The sequence below is a fragment of the Equus przewalskii genome, chromosome 9 (genome assembly GCF_037783145.1).
Source record: "Equus przewalskii isolate Varuska chromosome 9, EquPr2, whole genome shotgun sequence".
Classification (NCBI taxonomy): domain Eukaryota; kingdom Metazoa; phylum Chordata; class Mammalia; order Perissodactyla; family Equidae; genus Equus; species Equus przewalskii.
The window spans coordinates 4,849,157-4,872,809 of NC_091839.1; the positions used below are offsets into that span (position 1 = coordinate 4,849,157).

The following is a 23,653-nucleotide window of genomic DNA, read 5'->3' on the forward strand; positions in this document are numbered from 1 at the left end:
CTGGCATGCCGTCTTAGTTCACCATCAGTGAAAACTTTAACACTTGTATTACTGCCTCTTGCCAGAGGCTGTCTGCTCCATCTACCAGCACCAGTCTTGGGGTCCTCGTTGCTGGCTGGTCACCAGGTGATTGAACTCTAATATTTCATCTTAGAATCTGCTTTCTCAGACCACTGGCTCCAACTGTCAGATTCCTGGGAAGCAGACTCTGAGGAAGTGCAGGAAGTGTATGGGCGGGGAGTTCTCTCGCATCAACCTCTTGGGGGGAAGGGAAGGAAGCAAGAATGGGTGGGAGGAGAAGTCGGGCTGGAATTTAGTTAGGGGCTCTGTGGCTTGGATGTCCCTGCAGTATTGTCTGGAATTGATGCCAGGGGCCTGAGCCTTTACATTCCACATCAGCCAGTCGCTGGATGCAGGCAGCCCCTGGGAAGAAGATGTGACCTTGGGTGAGGTGACTTTCTGCAGCCGAGAGTGATCTCTGGAGGGAAATTCTATTGCTGTGCTTCCATAGCAGCCACGGCCCTCCGTCATCCCCACAATCTTATCTGATCCCAGCCTGCCTGCAGCCTTCCCCTCTGGCTTCCAGCCTCCAGGCACCTGGCCCCTCCATCCCACAGTGACAAGGAGTGCTTTGGGCGGGGGCACAGTTTTTTCAAGTTGCTTTGCTTACTCAAGCGTCATTGAAAATTGACGGTAGCTGATGTTATTGAATTCACTTTTTTTTTCAGTTTTATAAAAGCCTTTTTCTTCCAGATATTGCCATGTCATTTTTGTGATGCAAGCAAGATCTCTGCAAACTGAAATAGCATTTTTTTAAACATAGCACTTTAGAGTTCTGAAATATGTTCACACAATTTTTTATCAATTTAATTGAGGTATAATTTATATACAGGAAAACACAGGCATTGTGAGTTTTAACAAATGTATACCATCACCCCAATTGAGACAGACAAATTTCCCTCCCCCCAGAAGATTCCCTCATGCCCCTGCTCACTCAGCACCCCCTCCACTTCCATCCCCTAGTCAACCACTGATCTAATTCCATCGCTGGAAATTAGTTTTGCCTGTTACAGAATTTTACCTAAATGAGATCCTACAGCATGTACAGTGTGGCTTATTTTGCTCAGCGTAATGTTTGTAAGCTTCCTCCGTGTTGTCGTGTATGTTGGTAGTTTGTTACTTTTTTATGGACAGTAACGTTCCATTGTATGGGTACGCCATCATTTGTTTATCCATTTACCCGTGGGTGAGCATGTTCTTAGAGTTTATTGTCCTAGAATGCATGGCCACAGGCAGCATTGTCCTTAGTGAGTTCAGGCGGGGGGTGTGACCCCCTCACAGTCAGGCAGCCAGGAGGAGCTAGGAGGAGGGCTCAGGAGCCAGAAGGCCAGAATTCACTTCGTTCCAGCATCACTTAACCAAAGAGCCCAGGAAACAATGATCTGCCCAAATAACTGGTGCATTTTGTAATTTCTTCCAAGGCATGTATTTTTCCAGAAGATGCTCTAGGCATTTTCTTTGAATACTACTTGAGTTAGCATCCTGCCAAACAGTATTAATTCTCTTTTCTTAATTCAGGATAATAGTAATTGCGGGGCAGACGTGCGGAGCAATTGGTTTTGGCACATGCATGTCAAACGGACTATATATCATGACATCAGACATTTTGAGAAAATTGCTTTTCCTCCCTGAATGCCAAGTCATAAATTATTTCAGGTTGGGAAGAGCTCTGGTAAGCCTGTGTTTGACTCCAGGGAGTGGCCTGTAAATACTGAGAGCCATGGAGTAAAAAATGAGGGGACAGATTTGTGGGGTCGCTTCGAGTCTGGCCTGGCTGTAACTCATTGTGGTAGATGCTGTGGGAGCCCCGCCTGGATCTGCTTTCTCGGTGGGCGTGCCCATCCCACGCTGCGAGTGTGGCCTCCTGACAGCCCACAGCTGCAGCCTTCATCAACGATGCGACCTCAGCTGACAGGGGCCTTTTCTGGAAGGTGATGCCTTCCCCCTGGAGGTGGCCTCCAACCAGACACATGCTGGGAAACCTGTGCTTTGGGCACAAGGGACAAACAAACGAAGCCTTGGCTGGTGGCATTTGCCAATGTCTGTGGTGTAAATACTCCCAATGAGGCCAATTCCAAGCTGCCCTGCAAAAACAAATGATAAATTGCTTAGGGGGATAGGCAGAATTCTGGTAGCGTTTTCCCCTGGCCGGGGTGGGATGGGGTTGTCTGAGGGGCACAGACAGTGACATTGATCAGACTCTATTTCTTAAAGTGGGTGTGCATACCTGGATGTTTGTGTTCTTACTCTTGTACTGTATATATTATACGTTATATATTTTCCTTTGCATGAATGAAATGTTTCATGACAAAAACAATTCTAAGGAAGCCTCTTAAGCATTGAACTTGTTTCACTTACACATGTCGGGCATGCTGTTGGTGGAGACCGAGGGAACGGCTTGAAGGCTGCTCTTGGCTCCCTCGCCTCCCCCACTCGGCATAACTACAGAGTTCACACTCCTGATGGGTTTCGGTTGTAGGGGAAGAAGACATTTCTTCTACCCTCTCTGGGTTCGTCTGGCCGGAGAACAAATTAAATTCACATGAGACAGAATAGCAGGAGAAAATTAAGCAAAGCTTTATAACATGTATACATGGGAGAGGCTCAGGCCAGCTGAGCAACTCACCAAAATGGCTGAAGCCACCACCTTAAATATCATATCCAGCTAAAGACAAAGGAGGATGTTGGGGGTGGGGGGAGTCAGTTACAGGAGGTTACCAGAAACAGGAATAAGATTATTATGCAGATTTAAGTCCTTGCATTCTGTATTGATAGGAGTTTCTAGAGATAAGGTGATCCCCCTTCCTCCTGGTGGAGAGGGAGACAACTTTACAGATGGAGATTTCCTTACAAATGTAAATGTCTCCTAACAAAGGGCAAGCACACTCTGCTCCTCAGAGTTGCTTTTATTAAAAGTAACCAGCCCCAAATAATCCTCATGCCAAAGAGACGTATCTTGGGGTGGCCAATTCCAGGTCCCCACACAGTGGAGGAGAAGCATGTCCTGTGGATGCAGATTGCCATTTCCCTCTGGGTGGGCAGCAGGAGGAGGTGAATGAGGAGCTGTGGATGGAACTGCCCTGTCCAGTGCCCCTCCCGAGGACCAAGGAGAAGGCTGCCCTCGGGCCTGAGGCCAGGCCTGCCCCCGGCTCACCCCAGATAGTTCTTCTTTGGACCTGGTTGGGCTGTTACAGCCAGGCCATCTGCTGTCTGGCACTCAGCATTTGGACCTTGGAAATCATAGTCTAAACACGCCCAGGTGCTTCCTGGCCAGGCGTTCTGCTCCCGGCCTCATGTGGGTGAGTGCATAGCCCTCTCCACAAACCCCGTCATCATCCCCAAGGCCTCACAGCCAGTGAGAAGTGGAGCCGGGATGGATTGCTCCCGAAGCCTGTGCTCCTGCAGCCACACGGTGTGACCTGCAGTCTGGCACCAGGGCCACTGAGTGGCCTGTGGCACTGTCCCCACCAGCAGCCTCAGGTTTCCCTTCACCAGAGCCTTCCCTCCCTGAGGTTCCACTTTTGCTTGCTGCTGAGCCTAGGACCCCGGCTGGGGAGGGGGAGATAGAGGGTCTGGCCCAGGCCTGGACACCAGGGCTCTTACTGTCTGAGCACAGCGGGGGTCCTGCATGCTCCTTCCCCAAGCCCGAAGGCCAGGTTGTTCACATTGCCCTTTCCTCCAGGAGACACGTTTGTCTTTGGGGCCAAAGTCACTGATTTCCCGTTATAGAGATGGTGACACTGAGGCTGCAGGCAGTTGAATCACTGCTGGTCATGAGCCCTGTGGGGGCTCTCACGCCTTCGTTAACCGGGAAGCCAATGCAGCAAAGGAGGGACCCAGCTCAGGTGAAGGCAGCCAGGCCTGAGGGCAGAGAGCCAAGGAGAGTCTAAGAAAGAAGTCAGGCTGGGAAGGTCATGTCCCACAGGTGCACAGACACCTGAGAGCGTCAGAGAAGTTCCAGAAGCTGTTTTGCATAAGGGCTAGGCTGCAGCTGGCGAGAGTCCCCCACCCCAAGTTGACCCCACGAGAGGCCCTGTGGGTGCAGGGGGCTGAGTACTGGGGAAAGGAGGCGAGGGCAGCCCAGGGCTGCACTCAGCAGGTCCCTGAGCTCCGTGAGAAAGCAGTAGGTGGAGAGGAGAGCAGACCCGGAGGCCACGGACACCCGAGTTCCAGTCCTGGCCCAGCCACTTACTAGCTGTGGATCCTTGAGCGGCTTAACACGTGGGCGTCTCGGTTTCTTTATGTGTCAAAGTGGATCAAAATAGTACCGACCTTGTGGGCTGCTGTCAGCGTCCAGTGCTTCGAGGCTCTTCACAGCTTGTGGGCACCTGGAGTCAATAAATACCATTGCTGACGAGGCGCGGGGTTGGTGCAAGAGTGGGGCGAGGTGGGGCTCTTGCCTGGGTGGCCCCTGGGGGCGGTCTCTGGGTGCTGGTGGGCGTACCTCCCTGAGGCCCCAGGCTGCTGAGATGGGAGACCCAGCCTTTGTGGCAGGATCAGATTCCTGGGGATGGGAGGCAGGAGGCTCTTATGGAGGATGGGCACTGTGGCAGCAGGCTCACAGAGTGCGGGTTCATGAAAGGACTGGGATCATTGCATGCATCAAGCAAGGGGCTCCTGGTAGGAGCTCTGGATCTCTGGGTGGTTCTTGCCCCTCATCTGTGTACAGGCTGCATGGTGTGAGTCCTGCAGGGCCCGAGGGCCTCTGTGAAGCCTGGAGCCTGGGCTGGGGGTGGTCCCAGGAGGCTGACATGATTGAGGGGCCATAGCACCCAGAGACAGGCCAGAGGGGTCAGACCTGGATGGATCTGTACCCTGCATTAGGATGCTCTGCCGGAGAAGTAGGGACCCTCCACCAAGGACGTCTAGAATCTGAGAGCAGTGGAGGCTGAGGAGGGTGGCCTGAGGCGGGTGGTGACAGCATGGAGTCACTTAGACCCTGACGGGGTCAGTGAGTGGGGTCAGTGAGGGCTGGGCGGGTGTGTTCTCGGGCAGGGGCCTGGCGCGCGACCAGGGAGGGTCACAGCTGAGTTCCGTTTTTCAGCGGCATACGAAACCAGCTGCCCTCGCCAGGGGTGTCTGATTCCCAGCAAGTCCGTGCATGGGGATAGACCCTTTCTCCTCAGAGTGTCTTGCCTATTCCTCTCTGGGGCTACCCCCAGGACCCCAGAGCCTGGGCCTGAGGAGAAGCCACCAGAAAGGGCTGGAGAGAGAGGCCACAGAGTTAGTGCCTCTCTGTGTCCTCGGCCACCCCTCTCTCCATGCCACCCCGCAGCCTTGGGCCAGGCCATCTGGTCCACAGAGGCTACTGGGAGAGAAAGCCACTCCCTGCTCCACCAGCAGGCTGCTCCTGCAGGCTCGCCTTCTCAATCTCCCTGTCAGGGGTCGGAGGGGACCAGCGGATCAAAGAAAACAAACAGGCAAAACAAAATAAAACATTGTTTTAGGTTTTCCACAAGTCTGGACACCAAAGCCTCATGGTTCTCCCATGAGACCCTGGACACCAGCGCCCACCCAGAAGAGGGGAGAGGCAGCCATGGGCACCGACCCGAGGCCCTCAGCCTGAGCCTCCCATTGAGGATGGCACCTGTGTCCCTCAGCAGCAAGCAAATGCACCCCCGCCAGCCCCCTAGGGCTCCCCACTGAGCCAGGGAGGGCCTGAGGCTTTTGTTACCAGCTCAGATTATGATCAAGGACAAGGGGGAGTGAAGGGGACATTATGAGCTCTCCTTTTCATAATGAATCCCATTTCCTCTTGCACTGGGTTTTCTTGCAACAGATGCTCTTGCAGAAAATGGAACAAAATGGAAAAGATAAAAAGGCAAGTAATTAACTTGGCCCCAAAGCCTTCCCAGCAGATGTCAGGGACAGTGGGGCCCGGTGCCCGAGGCCCGCCCACCGCACCCTCACCTGCCAGGCTGCCCGCTGCTGCACTGGAGACCCATATGTTTGGATGATTCCCGGCTGGGCTGGTGTCAGGGAAGCGTGGAGCCGCCCTCCCACTGTTCAATAACTCATGACCATTTTTCTCCAATTAAACTGAAATTGAAGGATCCTCAGACTTAGACACCCAAGTAAAATAATTAGTGCTTAAAATGTTAATTGTGCTCAGATGTGCCTCTGCCCGTGGAGGCTGTCTGCCAGCGAGCACGCAGGAAGGTAGTCCTCTGTGGAGAGAACTCTGCCTCCGCACCCCGCCCCCCACCCAGTGCTGTCACCTGACAGGCTGGCCTCCCCAGGAACCCCAGCATGGGCAGCCCGAGGCCGAGACCCTGGTGTCCACTCTGACCTTGTGACACTGGTGTGATGGCTGTGTGAGACCTGCTGTGAGCCCCTGCCTGGCCAGCCGGCTGTCCCCAGGCACCCACAGGCAGTGTGCATAATGGTTAGAATGAGGGCACAGAGTCAGAAAGGACCGGCCTGGGTCTAGCTCTGCCCATCCACTAGGCCGGCAACGTGGTTGAGGGCAAGACACACAACCTCTCTGAGACTCATTGCCATCATGAGAGCCAGAAACATTTCTTTATCCACTGTGTCCTCAGCACAGAGCCTGGCACCCACCACATCCCAAATGAATGAATCATAGACGCACCTTTGCCCTCCTCCAGGGCCCGGAGCGTTGTGGGTCGGGGCAGAGTCAGCCTGTCCTCTCCTTGTTCTGCGCAGCTGCTTGCCCCTGGCTTCGGAGGAGGTTCTGCAGCAGCTCCCTGAGCCCTGAGAGGAAGGGATGTGGGGGCCGCTCACACCCACCACCGTCCTACCCACCTGCTCACCATGGGGGGGAAACATCCCCTGCCCCTGGGGAGGAATTCACTCCCCCGGCTCTTCCTGCTCCTGACTTTGCCCCCGTGTGTGTCCCAGCTTCTTTCTCTGCCGAGATGACACGCCTAAGAGGCTTAGTCTCCTTTATGCCGTCTCTCCCAAGGAAATCCACTTAGATGTTCCGTGTTCCCTGATCCACCACGTAATAAGATTCCTTTATCTCTTGTTGTCATGGGAAGTATATATTAGCTGATTAATATTAATGTGTTGCCAATTAATATGACTGTCTGAACCGCTTCGCACTTCACAAGGCACAGCGCTGATTAGCGAGGCAGGGCCCGGGCAGCTGTCCGGCTTGGGCAGCCCCGGGAGGCGGCAGCGGTCGATGCTGACCCTGGCCGCCGTGCCTTGGTCCTGATGCCGTGTCATTAGCAGTGTCTGTCAGAGCTGGCATGGAAGTGTGTTTGGACTCTGATTGTGGCAATTAAAATCCTTGCCATCCAAGACAGCATATTTTATCATTCAAATAGCGTTTTACATTATCCTAACATATTTTCCCAGTAACATTGTTAAATTAGGTGATAAAAGGTTATTTCTTGTTTCTGAAGTTGAAATACGTTACCACTATTCCTTATCTGCCCGGAACTAGAAAGGTTTCAGTACTATATGTTCTAAAGCTTTCACTATCAAAATTTACCAGACTTTACAAAACAGCCTTTTTTTTTTTTTTTGTCTTTTTTTAATCAAAGATAGACAGAAGCTTTGTCTTCTGATATTGGAGATTGCTTGCAGGGTTTGGCAGAAAGGGAAGTGGCCTCTGTCGAAGCAGCCAGGGACATACGTCAGGGTTCAAGGGGGTCACTGGGGACCCTGGCTTACCTTTGATTTGGAGCTGTCACCTGTGCCACCTCCAGGAAAGGGAAAGACAGTCAGGAAGGCCTGAGCACCCTGTCCCTCTCGCCCCCAGGGAAGGCACAACCAGGGCCTGCACCCGCGGCCAGTGGGCTGGGCTGGGGCCTGCCTGTGGCTGTGTGGCTTCCTCGTCCTTAGGTCTCCTCTCCAGCTGCGCCCTGCTCAGCCCCAGCCCTTGCCTGGCCTCCATCTCAAATCCTTTCCTCTGGACCTCGAACCATCCACCACCACCCATCCGCTACTTTCCCACCACCCACCCGCTGCCACCCATACACCAGCCCAGCTGCTCTCACTGTGCCACACACATGCCATCTCCCTATCACCTGTACTCCATCACACCTGATGTGGAAGACATCCCTTGCGCAACACGTGAGCCCCTCCATACACGGATTCCCCTACCCGCACCTTCCAGTTAAATGCGCCATGAACAAGGGCTGGGGACACGTACCTGGCAATGGACCACTTTGCCAAGTGTCTGGCATCCCTGAGTCACCTCGTATCATGGCCTCTTAGGCCGTGAGGCTCTTCCGAGAACGCACCTCTGCCTCCGAAGGAGAGCAGATGTGCCAGCAGAGTGGCTCTGTTCCCCTGGGATGAGTAGAAGTGTGACCTCCATCCTGCCTCGTCCCCTCTGCTGTCCCTGGGTATGGGTGCCAGGGACAGGATTAATATTCCCCATGAGGACGCTCATGCTGTCACAGACTTCTGGCCAGAACAGAGCTTTAGCTGGGTTGGTGGGAACAGTCCAGGTGGCTCTGTGCAGCCCCTTGAGTGTCCGCCCACCTGCATGCCATCTCCAGCCTCTGCCCTGCCTCATGGGGACAGCCAGTCCCAGATGTTGGGGGCAGGAGTGGCAGCAGCTCTGACAGAAGACTTCAGCCGAGGGCGGGAGCTGGGGAGGCAGGGTTGATGGTTCTAACTCCGTTGTGGAGGCGAACCATGAGGTTGACTTCAGTTCCTCTGAGCTCCTCTCTGCCGAGCGAGGTCTCGGTGGAGAGATCACTCTCGGCTGATCACTGAGTGGGAGATGCCCGCCCAGGGGCACCTGTCTGCAGCCCGATTGTCCTCATTCTTCCGAGGAGCTCAGCCCTGCGGAGCCATCCCAGCCTGGCCCATCCAGGTCTCTCCCCACCCAAGACTGGGCTGCAGACTGGGAAATGGCCACACTGTATTCCAGAAGCTGTCCTGAGCGCCGTGGGAAGTGTAACCCTCGGGAGGCCCATGTGGATTCCTGGACCCCGACCTCAACTGGCTCATGCCCTCAACTGGGGAGGCCGCAGGGTAGACAGCAGCTGAAAGCTGGAAATGACATTCTCAGGACGTCCATCACGCATGCGCTGGCCTCAGTGCCCAGGATGGTGCCTTCCTGCGATTTCTGGCTCTTCCAAAACCCCTGCATCTCCAGCCACAAATTCTCACAAAAGCCTCAGGCATTCAAAGCCTGACACGCCCTGTCCTGGTGCCCCACCGCCAGACACCATGTGTGTCCTGTGCTCTCCCGGCCCCGCATGTGCTGTCACACAGCTGCCCCTCATTCTGTAATCACCTCCCTAACAAACAGAAAACACACTAGTCGCCAGTGTAAGCATCCCCGGTGAGATTTATTGCCATCATCACAATATTTTGTTTAGAGCTGTAAACCTCCAGACATAAATCAAGTCATTAGAAGGAATGACGTTTAATCCTGCAGAAGGAGCCTCGGTGGGCTGAGCAGCTCTCACCCAGCCAGCGACTCATTAATTCTAGAAAAGATGGCCCCATACACGCCTCCATGGGCCGCTCCTCGTCTCCACTGCATACAGGCACGGAAGGCCAAGTCACAAGTCAGGCTGCCTTTGTTTCGTGGAAAAGCACATTCACAACTGCAAAGAGATGCCCAAAACACGTGCCTGGCAATCCAGACGGGAGTCTTAATTCTGCAGGAAATGCACGCAGCCGGGAAGGCCTCCTCCGGGCCTGTGAGGGGCTCTCATCATCCTGAGAGCAGCCGCTGGTTGGACTTCAAAGGAAGCAGGAAAGAGCTCAGAACATCTTCTTCAGCTCTCCTTTCGCAGTGACCCCCGCTACCTACGCAGCCGTTACTCGGGGACCATATTTTCTTTGCAAAGCCGGCAGGTCTAAAATCCAGGGCTTTGTTGCAGGTGTGCAGACCTGCTGAGCCTTGAAGGAACTTCAGACCGTGCCTTCTGGGAACTAGCAGCCCCCACCCCATCCAGGCAAACACCGACATCGAGTTCCCTGCCAGTGGTGCCTCTCGTAGTTAAGGAGACATCCCCAAACTGCTGGGGAGGGCAGGGGCCTGGGGGTCTCAGCTAAGGGATGGCCTTAAAGACTTGATAAATTCTAAGTACATGTGACAATCGTGAGAATTCTGGGTGACATTTCCAGTTTAGTCCTACTTCATATTCCTGCGCGGAGCTAACGAGGGTGTCGTCATGGGGCACTGTGTTGGCTGCATGCTTCAAGGCTGCTGGAAGTCACAGGGCAGGGCGGTGTGGTTTGTCTGGACACCTTTTTACCCACACTCCCCACTGTTTCCAGCTGAGAGCTTCTCCCAGCCGGCCCTACTCAGGTCTGTGTCTCCGGTTCAAGATGGCCAAACCTGGGGTCATGTCTTCTCCTCATCAGCTCCTTCCTCCCCTTGGACCTCCCTCTGACAGCATGTTGGGGGAGGGGCTCCCAGACACTTGTCTCACCCTCACCCCTCATACCCCTGACTCACCAAGCCCTCCAGCCTGCCTGAGTTCAGGCCCCGCCATTCCTCGCCTAGTTAGGATATAGGAATTCTAATAAGTTCTTCCCTTCCTTTAGGCCTTACTCTTCTCCAGGCCATTCCCTGGGCACTCCAGAAAGACCTTTGAATGCGCAGCCGGCAGGGCTCCTCTCCCATCCCCCCATCTCAGCCATGCGATCGATGCCCCAGGACTGCCTACCTTTCATAAGCCGGGGGCTGGGTCACACAGGGCCTGGGAGTCTGTGTGAGTGTGTGATGTGGATGTGGAGCCCAGCCCCAGCACCTTGTGGGGACAGTAGGATGTCCGTGCTCCCCTGGTCATGTGCTCCCCCATGGTCAGCCCACAGCCAGCCCAGTGGGGTCCACTGCTGGCTGGACCCCAGGCTGTTGGGCTGGGCAGAGCCACAGGCTGGCCATCCAGAAGGGAGAGGAAGTGGGTCTTGGCCAGATGTCCAGGGAGGTGGTGTCCCCACAGCCAGCCACCACCAAGGCCAGGATTAACGTCTCTACTCCGGGCCTTACCCCTCAGAGGATCTAGCCAAATCCTCACGCTAGGGGCTTCCTGAGCTGCCAGTGGCCCAGTCTTTGGCTGGACCCGACTGCAGGTCCACGGCCCTGCCTTGGGAGAGTCACCCCTCCTCCCAGAGGTGGACTGCAGCTATCCAGACCCGTGCAGAGAACAGCTGCATTGACTACCAGGCCGCCTGATGCTCCAGGCAACTCCAGCCTTGCTCCACAATCTGCAAGTCACCAGAGGCTCTGTTCTGCTCTGGAGCCACACAGAAGGACCCCTGAAATGCAGGTGCTTCTTGGTGGTCCCTGTGGTGCTGGAGGAGATGCTGGAGACAGGAAGGGCCCGGAGCCGCAGCTGCCCATCCATGGTGATTGAGTCAGGGCCGGGAAGTAGGGCCTGCTGAGCTCAGGGGGCCCCTCTGGGTACCATCAGTGGACAGCAGGGAGCACCGGTTCCTGGCCGTCTGGGGCGCTCTTCTGAGGACCAGCGCATCCACCCCTGAGCCCCTGGGCAGCCCTCTGCAGTCTCACTGGCTGGAGCCTGACTCACCCCCAACCCCGAGAGCCTGGAGTATGTCCCTCAGGACAGAGTGGCCCTGCAGCGAGTTGGGGGGTGCCAGCCTCAAGGCGGCATCAGCTTGGGCGGATTTACTTTTGTGGCTCTTCAGAGTGTCGCAGGCAACAGCTGTGACGGGTCTGACAGCCATAGGCCAGCTCAGTAATTGATGCCGCAGCCGGAACGACACATCCTGAAGCCGGCGAGAGCTGGACCGATCATTATCTTGTGGCTGCGCCACCGCGGTAATGAGGCTGCCCCGCTGGCGGTCTCTGATGGCATGACTGGGTTCCAGTGAAGAAGAGCCTGTCGCGGGACCGGGCCAGTCGGTGGTGTTGGCACTTTTCCTGCAAATAGGCAGCCCCTCGGCGGGGCCACCTCAGCCGACTCACTCATTCTTATTCCCTGGTAACCCCCAGTGGGAATTCATCAATATTTAAGCCAAACTAGGCCCCTTCCTGCAGAACTGGCTGGAGAGAGTCACCAGGTACCCTAACAGCCAAACAGGGGCGGGGGGGTCATCATGTCTGTCCCATGTGACCTGGCCACGGCCACTCAGAGACCGAGCTGTGGCCCCGTGGGCTCTGGACAAAGGCAGGACTCAGGCCGAGCCTGCTGCCGGGCCTTCAGGTAACGGGCTGCCTCAGCCCTGCTTCCTCTGCTCTGAGAATTGCTGGTCCTACCCCCTCACTGGGCCCAGAGAGCCACTTTGGGACGTGCTCCTGCACACGTGTGTCCACCTTGGCTCGTCCCCTGCTTCCCCTCTTCCATCTGCCCTCTGGACGTCTACACTTGGGAGGCCCATAGACATCTCAAACTCAACAAGGATCTGCCACGTTTCGCAGGAACTGGACCAGCGTCCACCCGCTGCTCAAGCCGGAAACCCGAGCCTTCCTCTTCTGCTGCCGGTCAGTCTGCAGGAGCTACTGATGCAGCGGCCGGCAGGAGCGAGCTAGCTTGTACCCGCCCCCAAGAGCCCGACAGCGCGTTCACATCAGCAGCCTGAACTCTGCCGTGGTGGGAGTATTTACACCACAGAAATCAGCAAACACTGCAAATTAGGCCCCACCCCCACCGCCTGGCCAGGGAGCCAGCTGTTAAACATTTACCAGCACACCACCCTGCTGGTTAGTCCTTCTTCATGTCTTCCTCCACTTTCTGCCATCATCCCGTGGGCCAGGCCTTGGAGATCCCCAGCCTGGACAATGGTAGCGCCCGCTGACCAGCCTCTGCTTCTGTCTTCATCTCAGAATGGTCCTTAAATTCAAAATAACTCCCATCTTGAAGTCCTCCTCGGCTCCCCTTGAGCCTTAGGAGATAAGATCTAGTGCCTTCGCCAGGACCATAAGGCCCCTTGCTTGCTGGTGCCTGCCAGGCTCCATCGTCCTGCCATTTCTTGACACCCTTCATTCTCTACATCCCTTCATCCCTTCATTCTCTACATCCCTTCATCCCATGAGCCCTGCTCTCCTGGTGCAAGTCCACCAAGCTTTGCCAGGACCCTCATTACGCTCAAGTGTCAGTGAATTGTCACTACCTCAGGGAGACCTCACCTGGTGCCCTGGGTTTGCTGACACCACCCATCTCATGCTGCCTGCTGCATCCTCCGTTGCTGCCATCACGTGGAATTGCTGTTCAGTGCTTCACTTCCTTGCTAGACCCATGAGGGCAGGGGCTGCAACTGTCCCATTTGTGGCCAAGACACTGTCACCAGTGCCAGAGACACTGCCTGGCACATACGGTGCTCAGTCAGCGTGGAGCGGATGCTCAAATGGTGTTGGACAGTGAGACTGTGTTCTGCTGCCTGGTCTTCTTGCTGCCAACGTACTGCAGGGGAGGCAGAGACGGGCACTGCCAGGGACTCCGTGGCTTTGCTGGCGAGTGTCACACACTTAGTTCTCGCTCATCTGCAGCAGCATTCACTAGCTCCTGCTTCTTAGCCTTCCAGGCCCAAGTGTGTTGGAAGAATATGTGAAGGGAAGAAAAGGCATAACCAGCTCTAAGCCACGTGCTGGGTACTCTCAGAAACCATACACGGACATGAATACACACTCCCCACCCAGCATGCACCACAGCACACAGCAGGAAGCCTGTGCGTGCACAGAGAGTGGTGTGATGCCTTCCTTAACATGTGTGGTGTAACATAGCATAAGACATACCAGGTCCTGTTCCATGCAACATGCACACGTCGGGGTGCAGTGCACAGCACACGTGTGCTGGGGTCACACACACTCCCTGGACACAGTGGGAGTCACCCCAGGCTCTGACAGAGTAAGAGTTGAGGACCCCTCCCCATGGACAGGCAGGCACTTGGAGGGATGCCCAGGGACATCCCCTCCAAGTGATGGGCAGACGGGTGGGTGTGGAGTGGCAGGACAGCTGCTGGGTTCACAGACCGGCTCACCGGCTGGCTGGCTGACTGACAGGCAGCTGCAATGCTCCCCTCTGACAGCTCCAAGGGAATTCACAGCCAAGGCTGAGCTGACAGCGAACCACCCACTTGAATCGTGGATCCTAATCACAGGGGCGAGGGAATGGAATCGCTAAACAAAACAAGTAGCTGTCAGAGCCGTCGGGTGCCCATCAGCCCGAGACAGGAAGATTCCTGCTCTCCTCCCCTGTGGACAGGTCCCAGAGTCCCTGCGCTGGTGTGGGAGCCAGGCTCAGGGAAACTCAGCTGCTACGAAGGTAACAAGGTGATGGGAACACCAGGAACTGGTAGCTTCCATCCGAGGGCTCTCTCTCTGCCCAGCACTGTGCATGGTTTCATTTGCACATTATTGAACCTGCAAGATGAGTATTTTTATCCCATTTTATAGATGAGGAAACTAAGGTTCAGTGAGGTCAAGGGATTTGTCCAAGGTCACACAGCAGTGCTCTCATGCTCTCTTTTTTTCTCCTTTTTAAATATACTGACCCCTTGAAAAGCTATGCCTCACAGTAGCATCTCCAGGTGAAGGGAGAGAAAGCCCTTGCTCTGGTCTGGGCTAAAGGTCAGGGGTCATTGTGTGACCCCACTATGAATTTGGTTGTCTCCAAGCAACGTTAGGAAGCCCAGCCACAGAGGCTGAGGATGAGGAGAGGGCCCTGTGGGCCCCCACCGCCCTGCCCAGGAGCATGTCTGACCTGACTCCCGCCTCTCCCTGAGGTCCACACTCTGACCGCAGAGCCACCTTTGGCTTCCAGGAGCAGCCGGCACCTTTGTCCGGGGTAGCCCGGCTGCCTGGCACCCCATTTCCCTGCCCTTGGCCCCGGGGGCGGCAGAGGTGGGCGCAGCTGTGCACTGAGGCCCTGAGTCCAGGCTGCCCTCTAATTGCTGAGTGTGTTTAAACTTCAGTTTTCCATCTAATCTGCATAAATTAACAGTCTGCCCCGGTGAAGGGAGCAGCTCATAGGGAGGTGGTCAGAGGCTAATGGAGGGTGCCCCTCCAGGGGCAGAGCCTGAGCTGTGGCAGAAGAGCCAGAGGAGGTGTGGCCACCATGAGGCCCAGGAGCAGGCGCTGGCCTGGCGCCTGAAGGTGGCAATGGGAGGCAGCCAGCTGGGTGTGTCGTGGCTCTGACGACACAGACCCCACAGCCGGGGAAGGGTGGGCAGACTCTCAGCCAGGGCAGCTCCTGTCTGCATCCAGCTCCTCGGCCGCCCAGACACACAGACCCTTCCCAGGGTGCCAGGCTGAGCTGGAGAAGCCCCTGCCCGGGGGTGGTGGTCTCCAGCCAGAACCCTGGGCCTTGCTTTTGTGGGGAGAAGCCCAACACCCATCCTCCACTCCAGGGCCAGCTCTCAGTGCAGGCAGCTTCAGCTTTTCCACAAGCATTTATTGAGCTCCTGCTGTGTGCCAGGCATTGTGTAAACTCTGTCTGACACAGACGAACATGACACGGTCTCTGCCCCAAGAACATGGAGAACTGCCACAGGCCCTCACTCCCCGCTGGATGACCCAACCCAATAGGGAAAGTGTTTTCTCCCCTCCTCTAGGCTGCCCTGCCTTGCCTTCAGAGTGCTCTTAAAGTCCCCTAAAGTCACATCACCCCTGTTGAGAGTTGAATTGTGTCCCCTCACCCAAAAATATGGTGAAGTCTCCAACCCTAGTTCCTGTGACTGTGACCTTATAGGGTCTTCGCAGGCGTAATCAAGTTAAGATGAGGCCATCGGGGTGGGCCCTAATCCAGAATGACTGCCGTCCTTCTAAGAAGAGAAGAGACAGACACACAGGACAGCCACGTGAAGATGGAAGCAGAGATTGGACTTAAATTGCCACAAGCCAAGGAGCATCTGGGGCTGCCAGAAGCTGGAAGAGCAAGGAAAGATCCTCCCCTAGGGGTTTCGGAGGGAGCACGGCCCTGCTGGCACCTCTATTCAGATATCTGGCCTCCGAACTATCAGGGAATCAATTGTCATTTCAAGCCAGCCAGTTTTGTTGTACGTTGTTACAGCAGCCACAGGAAACTCATACACCCCCATGATGGTTAATTTTATGTGTCAACTTGACTAGGCTGTGGTGCCCAGATGTTTGGTCAAATGCCAGTGTAGATGTTACTGTGAAGATGTGTTTTAGATGTGACTAACATTTAAATCAGTAGACTGAGTAAAGCGGATTACCCTCCATCATGTGAGTGGGCCTCATCAAATCAGTTGAAGGCCTTAGGAGAAAAGACTTAAGTCCCCCAAGGAGGAAGGACCACTGCCTCCAGACCGCCCTCAGACTCAAGCTGCAGCATCAGCTATTCCCTGGGTCTCCAGTCTGCTGGGCTGCCCTGCAGATTTTGGACTTGCCAGCCCCCACCATCGCATGAGCCAGTTCCTTAAAATAAATCCGCCCCCCCCCCATATATATATGCCATGGGTTGTCTCTCTGGAGGCCCCTGACTAATGCAGCCCCTCATTCAGAAAGCTTCCATACTTCCTGTGGAGTGGGGCCTGGCAGCCCCTGCAGGGCTTTCTCCCCTCACCAGTGGGCAGCACACCCACCCTGGCATGTTTTCTCCTGCCAGCATCCCTGCTTCGCACCTGTGGCCCATCGCCGCTGTGCAAGTCCCGTACACTGGCCACCGTGTGGGGCTGCCCCATGGCATGGATGCCTTCCCACAGCACACGCATTAGGGGCAGCAGCTGCTTCTTTCTAGTTGGGATGTGGAAACACAGGGCAGGGCAGCAGCGTTCGTCTGACCAGCTGTGACTGCCAGGGAATCAGGTGGGACTGATGCCTGGACTCAGACACAGTGGAGGCCTTGCCATCAGGGTCTCCCCTGGTGCGGGCCAGCCTGAAACCCCTGGCAGTTTCCTGGCCTGATGGGCAGCATAAGTGGACATGCGGGTGGATGGCACAGATGGGTGTGGCCATGCGGGCTCAGCTACTAGAAGGTCCAGGACACAGAAAAGGAGCCAAGGCAATTCAGCTCAGTGCAGGACACTCCGGGATCCAAGGACCACGAGTCTGAAACTCCACCCAGGGCAGGGACTTTAGACTTACATCCATGCCCATGGCCTCTCCTGGCCCCTTCAGTTCTGTTGCATCTCTGCCCCTCTTTGTGGGTCTGCCTCCTTCAGGACAGCCCTACCGTGCCCCAGGCCACAGTGTTCAAAGTGACAGGACCCTCTCCCCACTGCCTGTGAGGGCCTGGGGCTGCTATTTGAACAGCCAGAGTGGCAGTCATTCTCAACGTGATCAACCTGGTGCTGGGGGGTCAGGGGCTCATGAGGCTCTTCCAACCCTTTCTAGGCACTGGGGTCCTGTTTTGATCCATGTCAGTGTTGCCTTTCTACACAGCCTGGCCAAAAGGCTAGTCCTTAGCCCCCACCCCAGTGGGTCCTGGGCATCAGGGATTGGGGCTTTTGAGTTGAACCCAGCAGCTCTCCCCTCTGTGACTCAGACAGCCCATGTGCCAGTGAGGCCCCCTCCCCAGCTCTGCCCCAGCCCCAGGCTGCACGGCCTGATATAAGAAACTGGCCTCGCACACCCTTGTCGGCCTTTGCCTCCCTTTGGCAGGTAACCAGGAAGCTTTTCAGCCAAACGCTCAGAAGGAAATCTTCAGCCAATGAAGAGTTCACAGCGTGGAACACATTTGGCAGTCCCCATAACTCACGCCCTGTTTATTCTCACTCTTATTGTATTGCATGTGTTTCAACCGCTCTACGAATGTCATCTGTCCAGAAGGAGAATGTGGTTGTTTATTTCCTACTGTGCAGGGGGATGGAGCTCCCTTACAGATTGTTAATATGATGCTGAAAGGAGAGGACAGGTAACTCAGACACTGAAAGTGGAGCGTCTACTGACCTTGACTGACCTTGGATACCCCTGTCTTGGGGTGGGGGTGGGGGAGATGGGAGGCGTGTGGCAGCGTTGGTGACATTGGATGGAAGAGGAGGCTGGGGATTGTGGCTTGTGTTCCTCAGCAAGCCCACTGATTTTATTCTAGGTTATACTTTTATTTGGGGGCTTGAGAGGGGCCAATATTGAGGCCAAGACTTCCCCGCCCCCGTCCCGCCAGTCTCCATGGCACGGGTTTCGGTGCCTCCTGGTGGCAGTACCTTCCTCCTGGGTGCCGCAGAGGCAGGGCCCTTAGCTGCCCTTCCCTGGGCTCTCCATGGAGCTGTTCAGCGTCCTGAAGTGCAGTCTGCAGGGGGATGCGCAGACTCTGTCTCATGACGCCCAAGGCTTTTGGCCTTCGCTTGCTCAGAGCTGGGGCTGGTCTTTGCTTCCGCCTTTATCCAAGCAGTGCATGGAAAAGCAGCTCCTTCCACGGGAAAAGTAGGGACACTGGGCCCGGAAAGGGCGAGAGCCCATGACATTTCTTTCGTTAAGTTTCTGTCTTTATTCCAAAGTGGCATGTGGGATAGGGTCAGTCTTTGCCCAATGAGCTGCCGCCATAAGTTTAAGGGTCAGGAACACACAGCTTGTGGTGAACTCGGGCTCCACATAAGATCTGTTTTTGGGTTTTCCACAAGACAACGTTTCTTTTCAAAGGGGGTAACTGCAGCCAGGTTGGCTTTGTTGGGCAAAAGTGGCCAAGAGGTCAGGAGACTGACCCGGCCCTGGGTTCTGTCCAGCAGGGACACTCTCTCCAGGTTGTGCCCAGGTTCCAGCCCAGCCAGCCTTCAAGTCAGGCAACCTTGGAAACTCCCGGGCTCAGTGCCCTCCTGTCCAGTCTGCACAGATAAAATGGGACAGACCCCACAGCCCACTCCCCTCCAGGCTGTGGGGACAGTGCAGGTGGGCAGTCACAGCTGTAGAGGCTGCAACCTTGATAAGCACATCCTCATCCAATTCTGCCAGCTGGCAGGATGCCTTTTGTAAGTGGCTCCTCAGTCCCAGTCTTGGCCAAGTCTGGCACGACTCATTTGCTCCAGAAAAGGAATATAAATAAGTGCCATTGCACCTTGACAAGTTGACAGGATTGACAAGCAGAGTAAATCCCATATCTGAGACTCGGAGGAGGCGAGGTGATTTAGCAGAGCCAGCTGCCGTCACCAGAAGAAAATAATTAAGGGAACCTGGCAGTGTGGAGGAAAACTGAGTGTGCAGAAAGTCCCTTCTGGAGAAGGGATCTGTGATCATTGGCTGCACAGAAAACCCGCACGTGCCAGAAAGAAATGAGCACAGAAAGCTCATGCTGGGGACGGCTGCGGTGAAGTGGACCAGGAGGAACGGGGGCGGGAGGCGTGAGGGCGGCCAGCAGGAGGGAAGTGGGCTCTAGGCTGAGAGGGGGACCCTGGTGAAGGGCTTAATTCTAGAAGGCTCTGATCTCAAGGTCAGGCACCCACTGCTCACACCCCGTACCCTGAGGGGTGCAGCCAGTTCTATGTGGAGCTTCCCCTCGGCCTCCGTGGGAGAGTCTGGAAGGCCTGTCTCAGACTCCCTCACATGCAAACACATGCACATAAGCTTGGGAATGCCCAGCAAGATGTGGACACTCCGCCCTTTGCCCACGGAAAGGCACACCCCTCTTCCCAGCCCAAAGGGATAAAAGAGCAGTGTTGCAGCAGAAGAAAGATGCAAGGTGCCCAATTCTGCCTTCGTTTCCGCCTCTTTGGGGACTTGAGGAAGGTCCCAGCAGGCTCTGGGAATTTAGGCTTTTCAGCCCTGGGGTGACCTCGCGTCCCCACCTCCTCACTTGCTGACGAATGAAGGAGATGTGTGGCCACATCCTCAGGCAGGCCAGTATGGGGCCAGGGTCATAACAGTGGCTGAACCTGTAAAACTGGACCTCACGGAGAAATTGGCAGAGTCCCTGGATCAGGGACAGAGGACTTGGATGGCCCCTTGCCAGCTGGGCTCCAGCCACTGGACCTCTGCCGAGTACACAGAGACAGTGTGGGAAGCACTGGGCCTCCAGAACACCCCCCATCCCCAGGCAGCATCCAGAACTCCATCAGGTGTGGTCAGACATGGTGCCCCATCATGCCAGCTGGAAGTTCTAGCTCTCCGCTTGCTTAAGGGGTAGCTGGTTCTGATCGTGACCTTGGCTTTTGGCAAAGCCTCAGAGCAGAAGCATCCACTTTCAGGGCACAGGAGCAGGAAGAGTCCTGGATGCCTCCACGGCCAAGCACAGACAGAGGAAGGAGGCCCAGACTCTTAGTTTCCCCCAAAGGAAATCCTCTTGTCATCCTAGGACCTTCCCCCGAAACAGACCAAACCAAGTATGAAGCAGAATCGTCTCTGGCCAAAGGTTCACCTCCCCACTGCTTGTTACCCTGGGTGACCCTGGCCCCAGCCTAGGCAAAGGGCCTCCTTAATGGGCAGAGGGGACATTCTGGAGTGTGGCCAGAGGGGCACTGATTTCTCTCCACCTTACCCCAGTCACCATGAGTGCCTGTTGGACAATCACTCTGTGCCTGGGCTCTGCTCATCCCTTTGGATGAGCGGGATGTGGTCAGCTCACACCCAAAGCCCCAGGGCCAGCTGAGAAGGCCAACATTGCAAAGTGGGTGGCTAGATTAGGGAACTTCCTATAGCAAGTGGGGAGGCCCCAGTCTGAGAGGAAGGAGTATGTTCCACTCCCAGGCCTGGTGTGTGCAAAGGTGTGGGTGTGCGGGTGTGGTATTCCAAGTGCAGAAAGTCCACATTGAGTAGAGCCAGGGCAGGGCCGACAGGGCATAGAGAGAGGATGGACAGAGCTTTCTGGAGGATGCTTTCTCTTGTGACTTAATGACAGTGTGAGGTGGGGAGTGGGCTGCGAGGTTCCTGGCTGCTCCACTGGGCAGGTGTATGGGCACACCTGAGCAGGGTGCCTTTCAAGACTTAGGTTACCTCAGAAGGTGAGACATAGAGAAGGGAGCATCAGCTGGGAGCCGGTGGGACCACATCTTTGCTGCACCCCCACTTTCCCTGTGGGTAAGGGAGCAGAGGGGCACTCCCAGTGAGCCATGCTCCTCCTCCCTGCTCCCCTGAACTGCCTTTTCACAGAGCCCACCCCAAGTGCCCTCCGGATCGGGCACCCACAGTCAAGAGCCCGTAAACACTTCCACTGCTAACACTGTCCTCTCTGTTGCTTTTCAGGAATAAAGTTCAACGTCAGGCCTCAGCAGCCCCACAACGTGAGTTCTGGGAGTCAGATAAATCTCAGCACCGGCAGCCTGGGGAAGGTTGGGGAGGGCAAGGAAGAAAATTTGGAGCTCACATTAAATCCATTCTTGGAAAGAAAAATGTGACCAGTCCTTCCCAGGAGCCTTGGGAACAAAGCCCGGGGCACTGGACCCATGAATTTCCCTTTCCTGTTGGCTGGCGGCTTTGGACCGTGCTAATGGGCACAATAAATCTGAGCCAGCCTCCTTCCGGCCACCAGCTCCCCGGCCCCTCCTCACCCCTGCTTGCCAGACAGAGGTTCCTGGGAGGCTTGCGCCATCTTGTGGCCGAGAGGACACCTGCACCTCAGACCATGCTCAGCTGAGGGGAGAGGGGCCTGCAGGGGCTGGACTTCCAGCTCAGACCAGAAGGGTCACATCCTGCAGGGCCCGCCTGTCTCTCTCTCTCCTTCACCCAGTAAAACTCAGGCCACAGAAGGGTTCAGGGACTCTGGCCAGGGTGAGGGTCTGGCCTGTAAGACCCTCAGTGCGCAGCTGTCCTGTCCACCCTGGTAACCATTTCTCTCCTTGCCCTAGGACCTCCCACCAGGCAGTCCCCAAGATGGTGACTTTAAGGCACCCACAGAGAGCGTCACCCGAGACTTGCCCAGCCGGGCCCCAAGGGGCCTCAACCTGCAGCCTGCCCAGCCTCAAGGCCACCTAAACATGGGGGTCCATCTGAGACCCCGGCAGCGCCGCCGGCGGCTGCTTATCAAGAAAATGCCCGCTGCGGCTGCTATCCCGGCCAACAGCTCGGCTGGTACCTTTGTCCGTCCAGCGCCCCGGGCCCTGGACGGCCAGTGGGTCAGCCTGCATCAGAGCCAGGAGGAGCGCAAGCGGGTGATGCGGGAGGCGTGTGCCAAGTACCGGGGGAGCAGCAGCCGCAGGGCCGTCACGCCACGCCACGTGTCCCGCATCTTCGTGGAGGACCGCCACCGCGTGCTGTACTGCGAGGTGCCCAAGGCAGGCTGCTCTAACTGGAAGCGGGTGCTCATGGTGCTGGCAGGGCTGGCCTCATCCACCGCGGACATCCAGCACAATACCGTCCACTATGGCAGCGCCCTTAAGCGGCTGGACACCTTCGACCGCCAGGGCATCCTTCACCGCCTCAGCACCTACACCAAGATGCTCTTTGTCCGCGAGCCCTTCGAGAGGCTGGTCTCTGCCTTCCGCGACAAGTTCGAGCACCCCAATAGCTACTATCACCCCGTCTTTGGCAAGGCCATCCTGGCCCGGTACCGGGCCAACGCCTCTCGGGAGGCTCTGCGGACGGGCTCCGGCGTGCGGTTCCCCGAGTTCGTCCAGTACCTGCTGGACGTGCACCGGCCCGTGGGCATGGACATCCACTGGGACCACGTCAGCCGGCTCTGCAGCCCCTGCCTCATCGACTATGACTTTGTGGGCAAGTTTGAGAGCATGGAGGACGACGCCAACTTCTTCCTGAGCCTCATCCAGGCGCCGCGGAACCTGACCTTCCCGCGGTTCAAGGACCGGCACTCGCAGGAGGCGCGCACGACGGCGCGCATCACCCACCAGTACTTCGCCCAGCTCTCGGCCCTGCAGCGGCAGCGCACTTACGACTTCTACTACATGGACTACCTGATGTTCAACTACTCCAAGCCCTTCGCAGACCTGTACTGAGGGGCGGGGCCACTCACGTGTCCGGGGGCATCCCACTTTCCATGATTCTCAGCCCTGAGCTGAGATGTACCCAGAGCAACAGGTCTTTGAGGGCATGAGGAACCGTGGCTGCTGGCCACTCCACTGCCGGCCCTTGGTGGGGGACAGAGGTCCAAGCCTTGGATGGGGACCCTGGCCCTTGTCTCATACCCACTTCCTCACTCCTCCACTGAGAAAGATGCTTGGCGGGGGGGCTGGACCCCAGGAGTCCCAGCTGCCCACACCCAGCTCAGCCAAGAGTCACAATGACCAGGGAAGTCTGCGGCCCAGAGGACGTGGGCCCCAGCGGTGAGGGATTTCCTGCAGTCCCTTAGCCATTGCCTTGTACCAAACCACACGGTTTGCAGCTTTTCTATGACCCAGGGGGAAGGTTCCCTCGGAATGAGGTTCCAAATAAAGCACATGGTTTCCAGAGCAGCAGTGTCTGCACTCTGTGTGTTGGTGTGGGAACACGGGGGCCCTGCCGGGTACTGTCTGGAACCCTCCCTCCCTCCCCAGGACGGCCTGAACCAGGTGACTGCAGGCTTTGCAGGGAAGCCCAGGCAGGAGTGGCCTCTGTGACAGGAGCAGAGGACCTGGTGGCTCCCATTCGGGGCCAGTGGCACACCTTGCACTCAGGCCCCTGAGGCCAGGGCTTGGTCAACCAGGTACCAGCCCATTCATCCCAAAAGAAGATAGACCTGTCCCCCTGGGAGCCCATTGGGGTTCCTTCTTGTGAGCCCATTTTTTGGGGTGCCCTCTGAGAACTGCCAGAGTAGTGACCAGCTCTCTGGGCAAGCTGCCATTTGGGGCTGTCACTGGGGTCAGTGGGGCACTGCATGTGGGTCGTAGTGGGTGTGTGTGGCATTTCCGGGTGGGGGGTGATGTCATCCCT

At 56.3% G+C, this 23,653-nt stretch overlaps 1 protein-coding gene across 3 annotated transcripts in view; it reads left to right on the forward strand.

Annotated features, from left to right (window-relative positions):
• CHST8 (carbohydrate sulfotransferase 8) overlaps nucleotides 1-23,196 on the forward strand; it is a 113,226-nt gene extending 90,030 nt beyond the window's left edge. For all 3 annotated transcript variants that reach the window (XM_008526094.2, XM_070632536.1, XM_070632534.1), the window contains exons 3-4: nucleotides 21,035-21,072; nucleotides 21,637-23,196. In XM_008526094.2, coding sequence (XP_008524316.1) covers nucleotides 21,035-21,072; nucleotides 21,637-22,740 — 1,142 coding nt within the window. In that variant the 3' untranslated portion in view covers nucleotides 22,741-23,196. The remainder of the gene's footprint in view (nucleotides 1-21,034; nucleotides 21,073-21,636) is intronic.
• Nucleotides 23,197-23,653: the final 457 nt, after the last annotated feature.